We start from the raw sequence: 16,847 nt of genomic DNA, 5'->3' as shown, positions 1-16,847 counted from the left end.
TTCTCCATAGGATCCCTTCCTGAACACACTCTCTAAAGTAATTGTCCACTAGTCACTTGAACAGGTCACTCAATAGCACTTATTCATGACACTGATATCTGACATTATCTTACTTATTTGCATATTGTCTGTCTCCCTTACTAGAATCTCAGCTCCCCCACGACAGTGACATGGTCTTGTTTATTATTATGTATTCCCAATACCTTGAACAGCAATGCTACCTGGCGGCAGTCAGTAAATATTTGTTGAATAAATAAATGCATAACTTCCGGGATTCTGTATCCTTCTTAGCATGCTTTTTTAGCTTCCAAATTCCGGGAGAGAACCTGGGCGGCCATTTTTCTTTGGGCTTTATCTTTCTTCATGTCCTTTTGCTTTTTCACCAGCTCCCCCATGGTCACAAAAGCCCAACAATGCTGTCAAAAATATTAGAAAGAATACTTTATTCCAAAGCCTGTGAATCAGAGGATTGTGTAAAGAAGTTACTCTAATCTCAATGTCTCCACACAGTGGAATGCAGCTGGTAACTCCAAAGGGTGACTGACACGCCTCCGGAGCAGCCACGCCCTTGGAGGGCTGTGGAGGGGCCAGGTCAGGTCTGAAGCTGGTCCAGTGCAGTCATGGGGGTAGCTCTGGAGCAGTTCTTCATTTTTGTAGGGCTGCTGGTGTGCCTGGTGTACCTGGTGAAGTGTGTGAGATTCTCCAAATGTATTTTTCTGCACTTCTGGAAAGTTTTGCCAAGGTCTTTCTTGAAGTCAATGGGACAATGGGCAGGTAAAAACAGCTTTCCATCTCTTGTTTCTTGTTGTTCCTGCTTATTATTATCTACGTCTCAAAACATAAACTGCATCTTTTGCTTTTGAGAGCAAAGATATACTGCCTTTGGGTGACTTTTATTTGGGTGCCTGGAAAGCAGGAGTGAAATTGGAATTCCTTAAAAAACCAGATGTGGGGCATGAGGAGAATTAGCTGGAAGAATGCCACTCAATTCTTGCCTCTGTGCTTGCCCTCTCAACCTTACTAGTTGGTTGGCTGCTTTTTTGGAGTTTCTGGTGATATAAATAACAAATTTGACAGAAATTTCTGCATCCTTTTCTACAGATTTTTGAAGGCCTGGGGTACTGCCACTTTGTGGAAGGGTGTTTCAAAATCGGAAATACAAATAATTTTAATTCACTTTATTTAAAAACATTTCTCTGAACCTTTTCATGAAGTGAAGGTATTACAAAATGAAAGTAACAAAGATCCCTATAGGGACACATTTTTGAGATGGTTAGATATGGAATCTGGGTCTGGTTTGTGTCCCAAATAGATTAATCACTGCCTACTATTGGGATTTGCCTCCTGGAACTACCACGCAGACTTTCAGCCCCATGACTGGGCTTAAGGTGAAAAGCAGGAGGCGTGGTTTCAGCATCTCCTTGAATGAAGTGCTAAGGTTACATGAAGAAATCCAAGAAATCTAGTGACTTAAAAAAAAAAAAAAAGAATTTAAGCAGCTTTAAAAGTACCATGCTAGGCTAAATAGGAGAGATTACAAACAACCTTATAGGGCTGCCAGATAAAATATAGGATACTGAGTTAAATTTGAATTTCAGATAAACAAGGAATAATTTTTTAGTATATGACATCGCAAATATTATGTGGGACATACGTATACTAAAAAATTACTTTTTGTTTACCTGAAATTTAAATTTAGCTGGGCATGCTGTATCTTTATTTGCTAAAGCTGACAACCATACAACCTAAGCAACACAGATAAAAAAATTACCATATGAAAATTGTTTGGAATGAAAATGGGTTTTTAACTGTTGCATGTTATATTTGAAATGTGTGTGTGTGTGTGTGTGTGTGTGTGTGTGTGTGTGTGTGTGTCGGTGAACACTCCTTCGCTCTTGGGGCAGTATGCTATCTCCAGAGAACTTGCTAAATAGCTTGAACTTGAATGTTCTGGATCCAAACGTCCTACTTCACACAGATCCCAAAGCCCACGCACTTGGCAGGTGGATGGGGCAAGGGTGGTGCTTAGAACTCTGCACAATGGCTGCCCGTCAATGCAGGGCCAAGCCCTTCTGAGAATACACACTCCAAAAAAAGTACACATGGGGTCAGAAACCAGAGTAGTTATTGGTTCACATTTAAAAAAACCATAATCTTGGGGTGCCTGGATGGCTCAGTCAGTTATGCGTCCCTCAGGTCATGATCTTATGATTTCGTGAGTTCGAGCCCCACATCGGGCTCTGCTCACTGACCCTGTCAGTGACCCTCTGCTCACTGACCCTCTCTCTCTCTCTGCCTCTGCCACTTGCACTCTCTCTGTCTCTCTCAAAATAAATAAACTTAAAAAACTCATAATCTTAATCTGTCCTTTGAGTCAATATTGAATAGAGTTATCACTAGCAAGAGTGAAATGTCCTTGGGCATAGGCAGATATCTGGGAGAGAAGACAGAACAAGAGCAAGAAGGGGAATGAGAAGAAAATCCAATGACTAAAGACCAAAAATTTCAACTCTTCAGAACTCTGTGACTGATTAGAAAATTATGTCTCTGGTTTATCTTTATAGACTTGTGGCCCCAAATTCAGATAGGCAGGTTTCACACCCTGTTGTCATCATTTTTAGCAACGTGACCTTGACTGAGTTACTTTCTCTCAGCTTTCTCCTCTATCAACTAAGGAAAATAATGGTCCCTGCATTATGAGTTTGTTTTGAATATTAAATGAGATGATGGATCTAAAACACTTGCAACAGTGCATGGCAGAAAGTAAGCCCTCACTAGAGACCAGCCACTTATTGATGTGATTATCTTAACTATAGTACAGACCTTGTATTGGGTGATTTTGAAGATTCCCAAAACGGTGAGGAAGGGGAAGCAGAAGTTCACCCTGAGCATAGCACCTGTACCAAGAGGAGCAGGTAATATGCATGGATTCACCTTAAAGTACCCAAGTGAGCAGATTAAACCATTAGCAGTTATGAAAAAGAGCATGCACTGCCAATGTGTTTCTGGAAGCTTGTACAGCTTGGCTGGTCCTTACTTTTCAATAAACTAAATGTATCTTTTCTTCATACTTTTGGAAAGCATACCCTTCGATTGTTGTGCAAAGGTGAATTGCAGATATGCATATACTGAACAGTTTGAAATCGTGACATGCACTCAACTGAGGTTTACCCTAGAGCTTAGTCATGAAATAAGTGTGTAATGTTGGACATAAAAGGACTAGAAGGTCCATCTGATTGTTATATGTTAATCAATAGATACAGGGAATACAGAGTCTTCAGGTCTCTTTATGTCATCGCATCCTCTTTTTGCATTTCTGTGTTTTCCTCTTTGTTCAGTTCCTTATCTCCCATGGGCTTTGAGTACTGTTCTCCTGTGGGGGGTGGGATGGGAAGAGGGAAGAACTCCATTTTTAGGAAGAAACTTGAAATGTCTTACAGTGATAGTTGGGTGTGTGGGTAGAGAGATAATAGGGCACACTGTTCGGGGTCTGAGCGAAGTGTTCCCTGGCTGAGGTTCTTTGTTTCGTTTTGGAGGGTGTCTTCCACAGCCTCACCAACCCCTCCAAGAAAAAAAAAGCTTCATTTTGAACGTTAAGTGAGGGGAGTCGGGGCTGGAAGCTCCAGAGTTGAGTGGAGTAGTGCTGTAGAGTGAAAGGGCACTGCTTTGAAATACTGTGCCTTAGGCAGTAAGCCTGCAAAAAAAAGTAACCAGTGAGAGAGAGCATTTTAAAGATTAATTCTGTCCTTTAAAACCATTTCTTCTTTTTGCAGTGATCACTGGAGCGGGAGATGGGATTGGGAAAGCTTATTCCTTTGAGGTAAGTTGTGTTCCTGGAGAATTTCCCCTTCCCTTGAGTTGAACATATCATGATCACGTGATTCCCTCACCCCAAACTCTAGTTTTCTGCTTACAAAAGCAATAGACATTCATTTATGAAGGAAAATATTTTTGATAAAAAAGAAAATTTAAAAATCATAATCTCACCCTCTGGATACCTTTTTTAAAAACACTATGATACTCAGTGGTGCCAGTATCACCCCTTAGGAGTTGTTTTAGGAATTCATGGGGGCATTGTTGTTTTCTAGTGTAATTGTACCATAAGAATTTATATACCCAAATACAATTAAAACTATGAACTACTTTCCCACTACTTATCCTTATGTTGTAGCTGGGGCATGTATTGATTTTTAAAAAATTATTTGTGTAGGAAGGACATATTATCTATAACTTTCATTTCCAGAAGATTAATGGGCATTATAAAATATTATACAAAGAGAGGATCTGTTAGGGCTGAGAGTCACTGGAATATGATTAGTGTCTTTGAGTATTTCCTTTCAGGCTTCTTGTTTATCTGCAGATAGACAGATATAGGGGTAGTTATACTTTTAAAAAATGTACTTACAGCATATGTTGTCATTGTTGTTATGATTATTATTCTTACAAATTCCACATTTGTATTAATGAAATATTGTTTTCTGGAATTCCTATTATTTCATTTCTTCATCATGACTATTACACCGACCCCTAGAACAATGTAAAATACAACGGAAGAAACAGAAAGAATCCTGGAAATTATGAGGATGAAGAAAAACCAAAAACATCTTAAAAATATAATAAAAAGCACTCAGTTACAAAAACCACATTCAACAACAGTGCAGTACACATGTGTCTTCCGGCCCCCAAAGGCCTGTGTCCTGATAGACGCCTAACCATCTTGTGTGAAAGGGACAGCATAACGTGTATCGGAGGCACTTGATAGAAACTTTTAAAATGTCAACAAACCTAAATCATGCCAGTTGAAAAAGCTTCTAGCACTCTTTCAGGTCTGTCCCCTATCCTCCAATGATCATCTCTTTGGTACTGACATTCTGCTTCAACTCTGTTTTTTTGAGCTAAAGGGTTCTTTGCTCTTATCCTAATTTGTACATAGCAACTTTCTGATGACCGGTAGTGCCCAACACTCAGTAGGTGGGTGGTCATATTTGAGTATGGAGTTTGGGGAGACTGATCAGCCACCACTTTCCAAAGCCTTGTGTCTTCCTTACCCAAAAATCAGAAGGAAAGCTTTTCTAGCTATTTGCATTAGAACTATATCACCTGTTATGTAACTACTGCCTACCTTCAACCAGGTTTCTGGAAAGGGCCTAATCCCTCATCCAAAAGATCCATGGCCTTACCTTTCAGTTTTCTGGATTGCTTTGAAATCCTGGTGCTTTCTTCATGATTTTCCAGATTCTTTCCTCAAATTCATGCTGACCTAATGGTCTCCTTGATGTCTTAAGACTCAGATACCTTTCTTTCGACTTAGAGGAGACCATGTCCTCCTTAGCCATTTGTTTCTTTACTGTTTCCAAAAACAATGGCCTGGAGGTCGGGAGCTGTGGGTTCCTGTCTTCAATGTGGCACTAACTGTCTGGAGATTTTGGACAAGTTGCCCATCCTTTCTGGGCTTTTGTGTCTTTACTAGCACAAAAGATACCTCTGAAGTTCTAAATCGTTTCTGTTCCATACTAATTCTTGCTTTTCTCTTTCTTGTAGAATCTTTTTCTTTGTTTCCTTTTGTTCTTTTCCTAAGTCTGTGATAAACAACTTTCTGGGATCCCTACTTCTCCTTCATTCAGGCTTTTTGCCTTCCAGAGAGCCTGTTCATGTCTTCCTGCTAAAATTCTCCAAGGAAAGCAGTTCAGAGTCTGAGATGCTGCAGATTGACCACAAGGGTTAAGAGCCCAAGACATTTATGTGTTCAAATGCTACTCCATATGCTTACTGCAGAATTTCCACATTAATAAACTGGAGGTGGTGGTAATTCCACTGGGGCTTTTGGAAAGGTTTAATGGGATAAGGTGAACAAAATGCTTTGCCCAGAGTAAGCTCTCTAATGTTAGCCATTATATTATTAGATGTTTAAACTGTTACTCCTTTCCCATGTATTACTTTTTTCTTTTTTTTGAAAAGAAAACTGTATTGTACTTATCCATAGCTTTACTCTTTCCATTGTCCTTTCATTCCCCTTGGTGTTCCAAGATTCTTTCTTTAGTCATTTCCTTTCTGTTTAGAGAACTACATTTAGCTATTCTTTTAGGGTAGGTCTCTTTGTTTTCCTTTATCAGAGAATGTCTTGATTTCCCCTTCATTCCTGAAGGATAATTTTGCTGGGTATAGGATTTAGGATTGATAGTCCTTTGCTTTCAGCACTCGAAAAATATTGTGCCACTTCCTTCTTGCCTATCTGGTTTCTGGTGAATGAATGTAATTTGAATTGTTTTTTCCCCATAAGTAAGGTTTTCTAACTCACTGTTCTCAAGATTTTTTCCCTTGTCTTTAGTTTTCAGAAGTTTAGTTATGATGTTTCTTGGAGTGGATTTCTTTGCATTTATTTTGCTTGAGGTTCACTCAGACTCTTGAATTTACTCACTATTTCTTTGAATATTTTTTTTCTGCCCAGGTTTCTTCTCTTTTTCTGGGACTTCAATCACATGGATGTTAGATTCTTATAGTCCAATGGGTTTCTGAGATGCTGTTCATTTTTCTTCACTGTACTTTTTTCTCTGTTGCTTAGAGTGGGTAATTTCTATTATTTTATCTTTAAGTTCATGATTCTTTCCTTGGTTCCTTCCATTCAGCTACTGAGCCCATCTATCAAGTTCTTAATTTCATTTATTTTATTTTTCAGCCTTAAAATTTCCATTTGGCTTTTCTTTATATCCTCTATATCTTTATGAAAACTTTCTCTTTTCTCATTTGTTTTAAAAGTATTTGTAATTGCTTGTCAAAGCATTCTTATGATAGCTGCTTTAAAATCCTAGTCACAATTCTAATGTCTGTGTCATCATGATGTGAGTATCTGTTGATTGTTTTTATTTCATCAAGTTGAGATCTTCCTGGTTCTTGGTATGATGACTGACTTTTGAATTGTGGACATTTTTGGTATTTTGTTATGAGACTCTGAATCTTGTTTAAATCTGTTTGGGGTCTATACCAACACTGCTTCAGCAGGGGGAGGAGAGGTGCCAACATGTTCCTACCAGGTAAGGTAGAAGCCACACAGGCTTTGCACTTGGCCTCCATTAGAGGGTGCTGCCTCCTTGTTACTGCTGGGTGGGGGTGGGGGTGCTGGCTCCCCACTAGGCCACTCTGGGTGGGAGAGGCAAGAATGCCTCCTTCCTGCTCCCCAAGAGGCTGCCAATGGTAATTGGAGGAGATGGCCTCAATACCACTGGGGTGGTAATGAAAGTCCTGGCCCTCTGCTAGGCTTCCTCTCTTACTATCCCGGGAAGGGAGAGGAGAGAAGGGATGGAGGGCCTTGGCACTGCCAGGTGGAAGTAGAGTTCAGGTCTGCTGACATGGGAAGGGGTGGCTGGGATGAATGTCCTGTCTCCCTACTCAGCCTTCTCTGATGCTGGCCTGGTAGGGGGTGGGGACACTTGTTCCAGCAGTCTCACCAGGGTGGAAGTCTCAGCTCCTGACTCAGCCTTTGGGGGTGGGGGTGGGACCACAGATTTTTTTTTTTTGAGCTGTTTGACTTGAGTAAAGCTATTCTTTTTAAAGTTTTCTGCCTTACTAAGGCAGGTCCTTTTCTGGTCCTTTGGTTAGAGAGAGCAGGCTTTTGTTGGGACTTTTTAGGTCTGCACCTGTGGTGTTTCTGAATGGCCAATTTTTCCACCAATAAGTTTGGAATATGTGAGGCAAAAAGAAAACCCAGGAACTCACCACTGTTTTATTTCTTGGGTCTTGAGGCCCCTAGCTGATCTTCTCCCTATCTTTTGGAATCTTTTTATGTTTATTTTATGTATTATGTCCAGGTTGCATAATTTAATTGCATATCATGGTAGGAGTGGGGAAAAGTACTTCTCCATTTTCCTGGAAGCCTATTCTATATCACATTTTAACCTAATCTGTATTTATATTTAGTGTGGCAAGAGAAGCTTTGCCTCCTGCTAAAGGAATCTTGAGCAGTACTGGAACAAGATGGAAAACAATTGTGGTGAGGGATGGGCAGGGGGAGGAAGCAGGAGAGGGTCCACTCTTCCACCCTTCTGAGGCCACTGCTTCACCCTGTCTTCACACCATTTTTGCTCCTTAAGCACCTGAATTTCTTTTATTCATTGCCATACAGAGGAAGCCTTGTTTTCTCTGTGTTCCCACCACCTGTTAGAGATTAGCAGCAACAAGTACCTTCCCTGAGGCAGGCCCTAACATAAAGAAGGAAAGGGGCACATTCTTCTCAGCAGCAGCCCTTCTTCTTTAGCACGGTGCCACAGTGCATTCTGGGAAAGGGAGGGCTTCTGTGGCTTACCTCCCTGAAGGGAAAGAGGCAAAACCCACATATGGAGCCTGTCAGCCTGGACATTCTGGAAATAAAATTGAGCCCTGCTCGAGTGGACAAAGGGAACAATGCTGTCCCAGACAAATATGTGTTTTCTGCCCTCTCCCTCCCTCTCCTGGCCCACACCACTTCACATAGAACCTTTAAAATGTCTATGGCTCTTGAGAGAAATGGCACAATTCTGGAGAGGCTGGAAGCCCACCAGGAAGCAAGCATCTTTTGTGCTAAAAATGCAAATTGTTTTCCATTTAATGGACAATCTTCTCTTCAGGAGGCTGATGAAATGAATTGTGAGACAAAGGTGCTTAATTCTTTGGCCACCATTCTGATGGATTCCAAGGCTCAAAATGAGGGTTGGAGGTGGGGGGGGGGGGGAGGGGGTTGTTTTCCACAGGAAGAGAGAAAACTCTGGGATATCACTGACAAAGCCGGCCTTTCTTTCTTCTTTCTTTTTTTCTTTCTTTCTTTCTTTCTTTCTTTCTTTCTTTCTTTCAGAGCACTTTCAAATCTCCCTCCCCCTCCCTCTCTCTCTCTTTTTTCTCCCAATTTTTTATTCAAATTCCAGTCAGTTTACATACAGTGTAATATTGGTTTCAGGAGTAGAACCCAGTGGCTCATTACTTACATATAACACCCAGTGCTCATTGCAACAAGTGCCCTCCTTAATTCCCATCACCCATTTGGCCCATCCCCCACCCACCTCCCTCCATCATCCTCAGTTTGTTCTCTATATTTAAGAGTCTCTTATGGTTTACTTTCCTCTCTCTTTCCTTCCCCTCTTCCCATATGTTCACCTGTTTTGTTTCCTAAATTCCATATATGAGTGAAGTCATATGATATTTGTCTTTCTCTGACCTATTTCACTTAGCATAATACATTCTAGTTCCATCTACATTGTTGCAAATGGTAAGAGTTCATTGTGTGTGTGTGTGTGTATATATATATATATATATATATATATATATATATATATACACATCTTCTTTACCCATTCATCAGACAATGGAGATTTGGGATCTTTCTATAGTTTGGCTATTGTTGATAGTGCTGCTATAAACATTGGGGTGCATGTATCCCTTTGAATATGTATTTTGTATCCTTTGGGTAAATAGTAGTAGTGCAATTGCTGGATCATAAGGTAGTTCTATTTTTAACTTTTTTGAGGAACTTGCATACTGTTTTCCAGAGTGGCTGCACCAGTTTGTATTCTCACCAATAGGGTAAGAGGCTTCCCCTTTCTCTACTTCCTTGTCAACATCTATTGTTTTCTAGCAGAGTCAGTCTTGAAATGGGACAGTCCTTGGTTTTTATTTTTCAATCTTTTTATTTTCCATTTATTTAAAAAATTTTAAAGACTTATTTTTTAAGGACAGTTTAAGGCTGACCACAAAATTGAGTGGAAGGTACAGAGAGTTCCTATATATCTCCTAACCCCAAACATGTGCAGCCGCCACACTGTTGACATACACTCCACCAGAGTGGGACATTGTTACAATGGATGAACCCACCCTGACGACTTCATTACCACCCAGAGCCCATAGTTTACCTTAGGGGTCACCTTCTTAAATTGTTTTTACTGTGGTGGTTGTTTCTTATTTTTTGAGGAAAGCATGAGACATGCACAGCTGAAGATGTTTTGTTTTAGAGAACCTCATTTCCACTTTCCCCTCCTTTGCTCAGTCTGGCCAGAATGGAGCTTTATCTAGAGTCAGCCAAAATTGACATCAATGTCTTTGAGAGATTTTCTGTGTCTTTTCCTTTTAAATAATAGCTGTGTTCCAAACCATCAGTAAATATACTTTTTTTGTACGTCATGTTTAAATGTATAAAGAAATTGACTATTTAAAGTGAACACTAGATGCAGAGGATCACCCTTCATTATCTTTTTTTATATGTCTGGATCTTGATTATCTTTTTATAAAGTGACTCCTCATTGTACAGATTCCAGGCCAGGGGTAGGACTTGTGATGATACTTTATGGCTGAAGATCACAGGTTAAAGTGAATGTAAATTTACTTTAAAGTACTTTAGCATAGGGGTGCCTGGGTGGCCCAGTTAGTTAAACATCTGACTCTCTTGGTTTTGGCTCAAGTCATGATGTCACAGTTCATGGGTTTGAGCCCTGTGTTGGGCTCTGCACTGATAGTGTGGAGCCTTGGGATTCTCTCACTCTGTCTCTCTCTCTTACTGCCCTTTCCTCCCCTACCCCTCTCATTCTCTCTCTCTCTCAAAACTAATAAATAAACATTTAAAAAATAAAATACTTTAGAATTGATAATATGATAGGCATGTGGGTCAGTTTTTTATTTTAAACAGCTTCTTAAGATTTAATTCACACACCATAAAACCCACCTGTTTTAAGTGTACAATTGAATGATTTTTCGTGAATTAACCAAGTTGTTCACTATCATTGCCATCCAGTTGTAGAACATTTCCATCACCCTAGTAAGATTCTAATAAAATCCCTCCTGCCTTGTTACACTTAATCCCCTATTTCCATCCCAGCTCTGGGCTGCTACTGATCTTTTTGAACATTTTGTACAAATGCTACCACACAATATGACTGGCTTCTTTCACTTAGCGTTATGTTTTTGAGATTTATCAGTGTTGTTATGTGTTGGTTGTGTTTTCATTTTTACTGCAGGATAATATTCTATTGTATGGATATACCACCATTGTTTACTCACTTACCAGTTGATGAATGCTTGGATTCCCATTGTTTGGTTATATTGATCTTTCTTAACTTACAATGGGATTAAATCCCTACAAACCCATTGTAAGTTGAAAATACAATAAGTAGTAAATGCATTTAATAACCCTAACCTACTAAACATCATAGCTTAGCCTGGGCTACCTTAAACGAGCTCAGAACATTTACGTTAGCCTGTGGTTGGGCAAAATCATCTAAAGCAAAGCGTATTTTATGATAAAGTATTGACCATCTTATGTAATTTATGGAGTGCTGGACTGAAAGTGAAAAACAGAATGGTTGTGTGGATACGGAGTGGTTGTTAGTGTAGGGGTCATTCACCCTCATGATCTCTGGCTGACTGGGAGCTGCCTCTGCCCAGCATCATGGGAGAGGATTGGATGGCATATCACTCACCTGGGAAAGGATCAAAATTCAAAATTCAAAGTATCGTTTCTACTGAATGTGTATTGCTCTTGCACCATTATAAAGTTGTTAAATCCTAAGTTGAACAGTCAGGGATGGTCTGTATAATAATGCTGCTGTGAGTATTCATATGCAAGTTTTTGTGTGAATACAGGTTTCCCTTTTTCTTGGGTAGATTATCTAGGAGTGGAATTGCTGGGTCATATGGTAAATTTATGTTTAAGTTAGGTGAGTTTTAGTCCATATTTCTGCAGTGGTTGGTTATCAGTTAAAACTAAAGGTGGTGTGTGTTGGGTTACTTTCTGCCCCTCCAGACCTACCCTCTGCATTTTCTCACCCTGTTCTGTGCCCCAGGAGGCTGACCAGCACCAACGGGCTCAGTTGGCCTCTGGTTTCAGGTGGGTTTGGCCAGTGGGAGACACTGGCAACAGATAAGACAGGGAGAGGAGAGTCAGGTGGAGTTCTTTGCCAGCTGTATCCCTGTGGGTCTAGAGGTCTATGTCCCTCTGCTGCAGGTGTAGCTCTGTCAGGTGATCTGTTCCACACAGCTGTCTTCTCCCATTCTGGTGACTCTTCATTCCCTAACTCTTTGGGGCACACAGGGGAAAGAGGCTCTGCTGTTATTAGCCTCAGAGTATTGTGGTTTCTCTATGCCATACCTATACTTTGTAAAACATTCTTTAATTAAACTCTCTTCAAGTTATCCAATTTGACAGTGCTGTTTCTGGCCAGGACTGTGGCTAAATCCAGTCTTTAGTTAATTTTTAAAGATGCTAAATCAAAGTTCATCTACATCTATGCTTAAGTTAACAGATGTTAAGTTCATTAGATGGTTTTCCCCTTAGCCTAACAGATGTTACAAAGAGCTTCCTGAAGAAATACAGTTGAAGATAGGTGAATTGGCTAGAAATATTGTACAGGCACTTCCACTTTTGTAGGAACAGAGATGTTGTATCCATGAGTGAGGCAGAGTAGGCCCTAGGCCTTGAACTGATTTGGTCCCTTGTCCTACCACTTAGTGGAGGATTCCTGACTCCACTAGAAGGCTGACTGTATTCTGTTCCAGCACATTGTCATGTTCCCCTGGGAAGAACTTCATGCAAGGTATTCACAGAATGCCTAAGGAACAGAGAGCTGGGATCCACTGATCTATAAGAACAGGTTCATGACTGTTTTGATGCTGGCTTCCTAGTAAATGTTTCTGTGTGGTGGAATTTGGTTGGAGGCTTGCTTGCATTTTGTAACTCATCATCTGCTGGCTGGGTTGTGGGGGAGGAGAGCTGTAGTCTTCATCTACCTCCAGTTACTGAGCCAAAGTCAGATCTGAGCCAAAGTCAGATACTTAACCAACTGAGCCACCCAGGAGCCTCTGGTTTTGTTCTGTTCTGTTTTGTTTTGTTTTGAAGAAACTGCTGAACTATTTCCCAGTGACTGTACCTTGCCCACCAGCAATAGAGAAGTTAATTCATTTTCTTCATATGCTCTCCAGCATTTGGTGGAGTCACTATTTTTTATTATAGCTATTCTAATAGCTGGTTGGTGATGTCTCATTCTGGCTTTAATTTACATTTCTTTGATGGCTAATGTTGTTTAAGTGTATTTTTTCAATTTAAAGAGATATAAAGAAGAAAACAGCAAAAGTCCATCATTTCTTTGTCCAGATAATTCCTGTTAAAGATAAAAGTAATGCAGGCATAAAATTAGAAAACTCAAGCAGTACAGAAAGGCACACACATAAAATAATGTCCTCTTCCCAGCCCTGCCCCTACTTTATGCTGCTCTGTGAAGGTCACCAGTATTAAAAATGTCTTGAGGGGCACATGGGTGGCTCAGTCAGTTAAGTGTTCGACTTCAGTTCAGGTCATGATCTCACAGTTCACAAATTCGAGCCCTGCATTGAGATCTGTGCTGATAGCTCAGAGCCTGGAACCTGCTTCAGATTCTGTGTGTCCCTCTCTCTCTGCCCCTCCCCAAGTAGTGCTCTGTCTCTGTTTTTCAAAAATAAATGTTTAAAAGAAAATTAAAATGTCTTGAGATTCCTTCCAGAAAATATAGACAAATCATAGCTGTATTCATACTTACATGCCAATACTATGGTAAAGATTGGCTGCAGAACAGAGACCTAACTGTAATCTAGAGACTGCAAAGAAAATGGGAGTTTTCCTGATTGGCAGGTGGTTCTGCCAGGTTCCTTTTATCTTCAAGGTTGGAGCTGAGTCACCAGCATGTTTGTGTCCTGCAAGCCACCTCTGCAAGGGAGGTTGGGAGTGTGGTCTAGTCACATGCCCAGGAAGAAGGAGTAACAGGTTTTAGTGGCCCACTAGCAGTCTCCATCAGAATTTACACCTGTATATTTAGTTTTTGCCCATGTAGGCACAAATGGGACAAGCACAAATCCTGTTCTAAACTTTTCTTTGTTCATTTGATAGCAGCATGGGGATCTTCCTGCAGCAAGGGCATATAGATGGAGTGCACTCTTGTAAATGACTTCAGGGTTAGCCTATCCCAGTGGTGTACCATGTCTTATGTCAGCTTCTGAGGGATAGACACTCAGGCTGGTTTTTATTTTCGTTTTCACAAATAATGTTTCAAGGCATACTTTTGAATATATACTTACACACATGCAAGTATACAACCCTATCAGTGAGATTACTGGCTCAATGGGGATTTGCATTTAAATGTTGGATACCCTTCACACCTGAAACTAATAGAACACTGTATGTTAACTAGACTGGAATTAAAATAAAAAACTTAAAATTATAAAAAAATGTTGGATACCCTTACTAAATAGTTCCCCAAATGACTGAACCAATTATAACCCATCTCATATTATTATAAGGTTTAAAATTTTTTTTTAATGTTTATTCATTTTTTGAGAGACAGAGAGAGCCAGAGCGTGAGTAGGGGAGGGGCAGAGAGAGAGGGAGACACAGAATCTGAAGCAGGCTCCAGGCTCTGAGCTGTCAGCACAGAGCCTGATGCGGGGCTTGAACTCACAATTGTGAGATCATGACCTGAGCCGAAGTTGGATGCTTAATGGACTGAGCCACCCAGGTGCCTGATTATAAGGTTTAATATTTATACAAAGTATAGATTTAATGTAATATATAATACATATTTAAATATTATGAATTTTACAGTTTGTTTCTCTGATGCACATATTCTTGACCGTTAATGCCCAGAGAATACTAGAACCAAAATGTAAGACTCAAGATTGTGTGGTTTCATTCCTTCACCTCTGGGCACCCCCCAACATCTGGGGCCACACGGGTGCAGGCACGGTTCCTGGATCCAGCGTGACAGATCAGGTCAGTCAGAATTCTTCTCACGTCAGTATTCCTGGCAGCTCCAGGTAGTGGCACAGAGTTGGCCCTTGGATTAAAATCGCTTGACTAGCTCTGCCTCAGACCAACCCAAGAAAAATAACTGCTTGGCCCTGTTTTGAATATCATTACACATTTACTTGGCAATTTATGGTGATGTTTTGTCATTTCAGCAAGGAAATTTCTTCCCAATGTCTAAATTCCTCTCATCTAAAGTACCTCAGTGGCACTCCCAGCTTGTTCTCTTTCATCTTGCCTTAAGTGAAAATAGCAACTTTGAATTATTTTTATGTTCCCCTGGACTCACTGCCTTGTTACTGTGTGGCTTGACTTCAACCCTGTAATTTCTGATGCAGGCTTTGAATATCCTAGGTTCATTGTAGTATGTCATGGTTGTATGTGCGTGTGTGTGTGTGTGTGTGTGTTGAGAGTGAGACAGAGACAGAGAGACAGAGATGCATCAAACAAGAGTGTATATAATCCATAGATGTGATTACAAAAAGTAATAAAATGAGTAATGTATCCCTTATCACCCAGCTTAAGAATTAGAACATCACCAGTGTCCTTGAAACTTACCATACAGTCACATACATCCTGCCTTTGTGTTTTCCCCTCTCTCACTCCCATATGTATAAACATGATCATGAACATTGTGTAAACAATTTCCTTACTCAAAAAAAGTTCCAGGGGTGCTTGGGTGGCTCAGTCAGTTAAGCATCCGACTTCGGCTCAAGTCATGATCTCTTGTCATGAGTTCGAGCCCCGTGTCGGGGCTGTGCTGACAGCTCAGAGCCTGGAGCCTGCTTCAGATTCTGTCTCCGGCTCTCTCTGCCCCTCCCCCACTCGCACTCTGTCTCTCAAAAATGAATAAACATTAAAAAAAAACAGTAAAAAATAAAAGTTCTATCACATGTGCATGTATCCCTAAACAATATATTGGTTGCATTGTTAGTTTTGAACCTAACATGGATTGATTCAGGTCTTCAGCAACCTGCTTCTTATTGATCAGTATTATGCTTTTGAAGTTCATCCATGTACAACATGTACAACATTTTCAGTATTGTATAACACTCTGTGATATAAATACATCTCAGTTTAGTTACCCTTTTCTTTGTTGAGAGACATTTCAGTAGTTTCTGCTTTTGCTGGTATGAACACTTTGTCCAGGCCTCCTGAAGGTCTTATGCAAGAGTTGAGAACACTCCCAGGAGCAGAATTGCTGGCTCACAGGTTATGCATTGTCAACATTACTAGGTAATGCCAACTAGTTTCCAAAGTTTTGGTGTCAAAGTTACACTGAACTTATAAACCGAACAGGGGAATTTTACCTCTTTTTAATATTTGAGAATGATTGTGCAATTTAGCCATGATCTTTTTTGTTTGAATGTTTGATAGAACTTATCTGTAAAACCATCTGTCACTGGAGTTTTCTTCGTGGGACAATTTAAGCTATTCATTTATATCATCATCACCTTATTGTTATTATGTTTAGTGATTATAGAGCTATTTGGATTTTAATTTTTTCTTGAATAAGTTTTGGAAATTTGAATTTTTCTAGAAATATATATCCATTTCACCTAAGTTTTTAAAATAAAAATTTTTTAATGTTCATTTATTTTTGAGAGAGAGAGAGAGTGAATGGGAAGGCACAGAGAGAGAGATGGAGGCACAGAATCTGAAACAGGCTCCAGGCTCTGAGCTGTCAAGATCATGACAATGGCATGATCATGACACTGGCAAGATCTGACCTAGGCTGAAGTTGACACTTAACTGACTGAGCCACCCAGGTGCCCCAATTTCACTTAAGTTTTAAACTTTATTGGCCCCACTTCAGGTAAAATATGAGCACTGGGTGAGCCCTGCTTCTCTCTCTCTCTCTCTGCCCCTTGTGGGATTCTCTCTCTCTGCCCCTTGCTCACTTGTGCCCCCTCTCTCTCTGTCAAAAAAAATAAATAAAATTTATCGGCATTTTTTTTTTTGGTAGCATTCTCTTACTAAGTTTAAAAAACAAAAGCAGGAAATGAATTTAGTCTAAGACTGTCATCTAGTTAACCAAACAACTGAATGTTCAGAAAATGAG

At 40.1% G+C, this 16,847-nt stretch overlaps 1 protein-coding gene across 2 annotated transcripts in view; it reads left to right on the top strand.

Moving 5' to 3' along the window:
• Nucleotides 1–592: 592 nt before the first annotated feature.
• Nucleotides 593–16,847, top strand: part of HSD17B3 (hydroxysteroid 17-beta dehydrogenase 3) — a 48,345-nt gene continuing 32,090 nt past the window's right edge. For both annotated transcript variants that reach the window (XR_006709871.1, XM_045467849.1), the window contains exons 1-2: nucleotides 593–774; nucleotides 3,774–3,820. Coding sequence is in view for 1 of the 2 variants with exons in the window: in XM_045467849.1 (XP_045323805.1) it covers nucleotides 621–774; nucleotides 3,774–3,820 (201 nt within the window). In the remaining variant the exon portion in view is untranslated. The remainder of the gene's footprint in view (nucleotides 775–3,773; nucleotides 3,821–16,847) is intronic.

Source organism: Leopardus geoffroyi, chromosome D4, assembly GCF_018350155.1.
Source record: "Leopardus geoffroyi isolate Oge1 chromosome D4, O.geoffroyi_Oge1_pat1.0, whole genome shotgun sequence".
Lineage (NCBI taxonomy): Eukaryota > Metazoa > Chordata > Mammalia > Carnivora > Felidae > Leopardus > Leopardus geoffroyi.
Note: the sequence above shows the minus strand (reverse complement) of the source record. Positions and strands in the feature narration are given on the sequence as shown.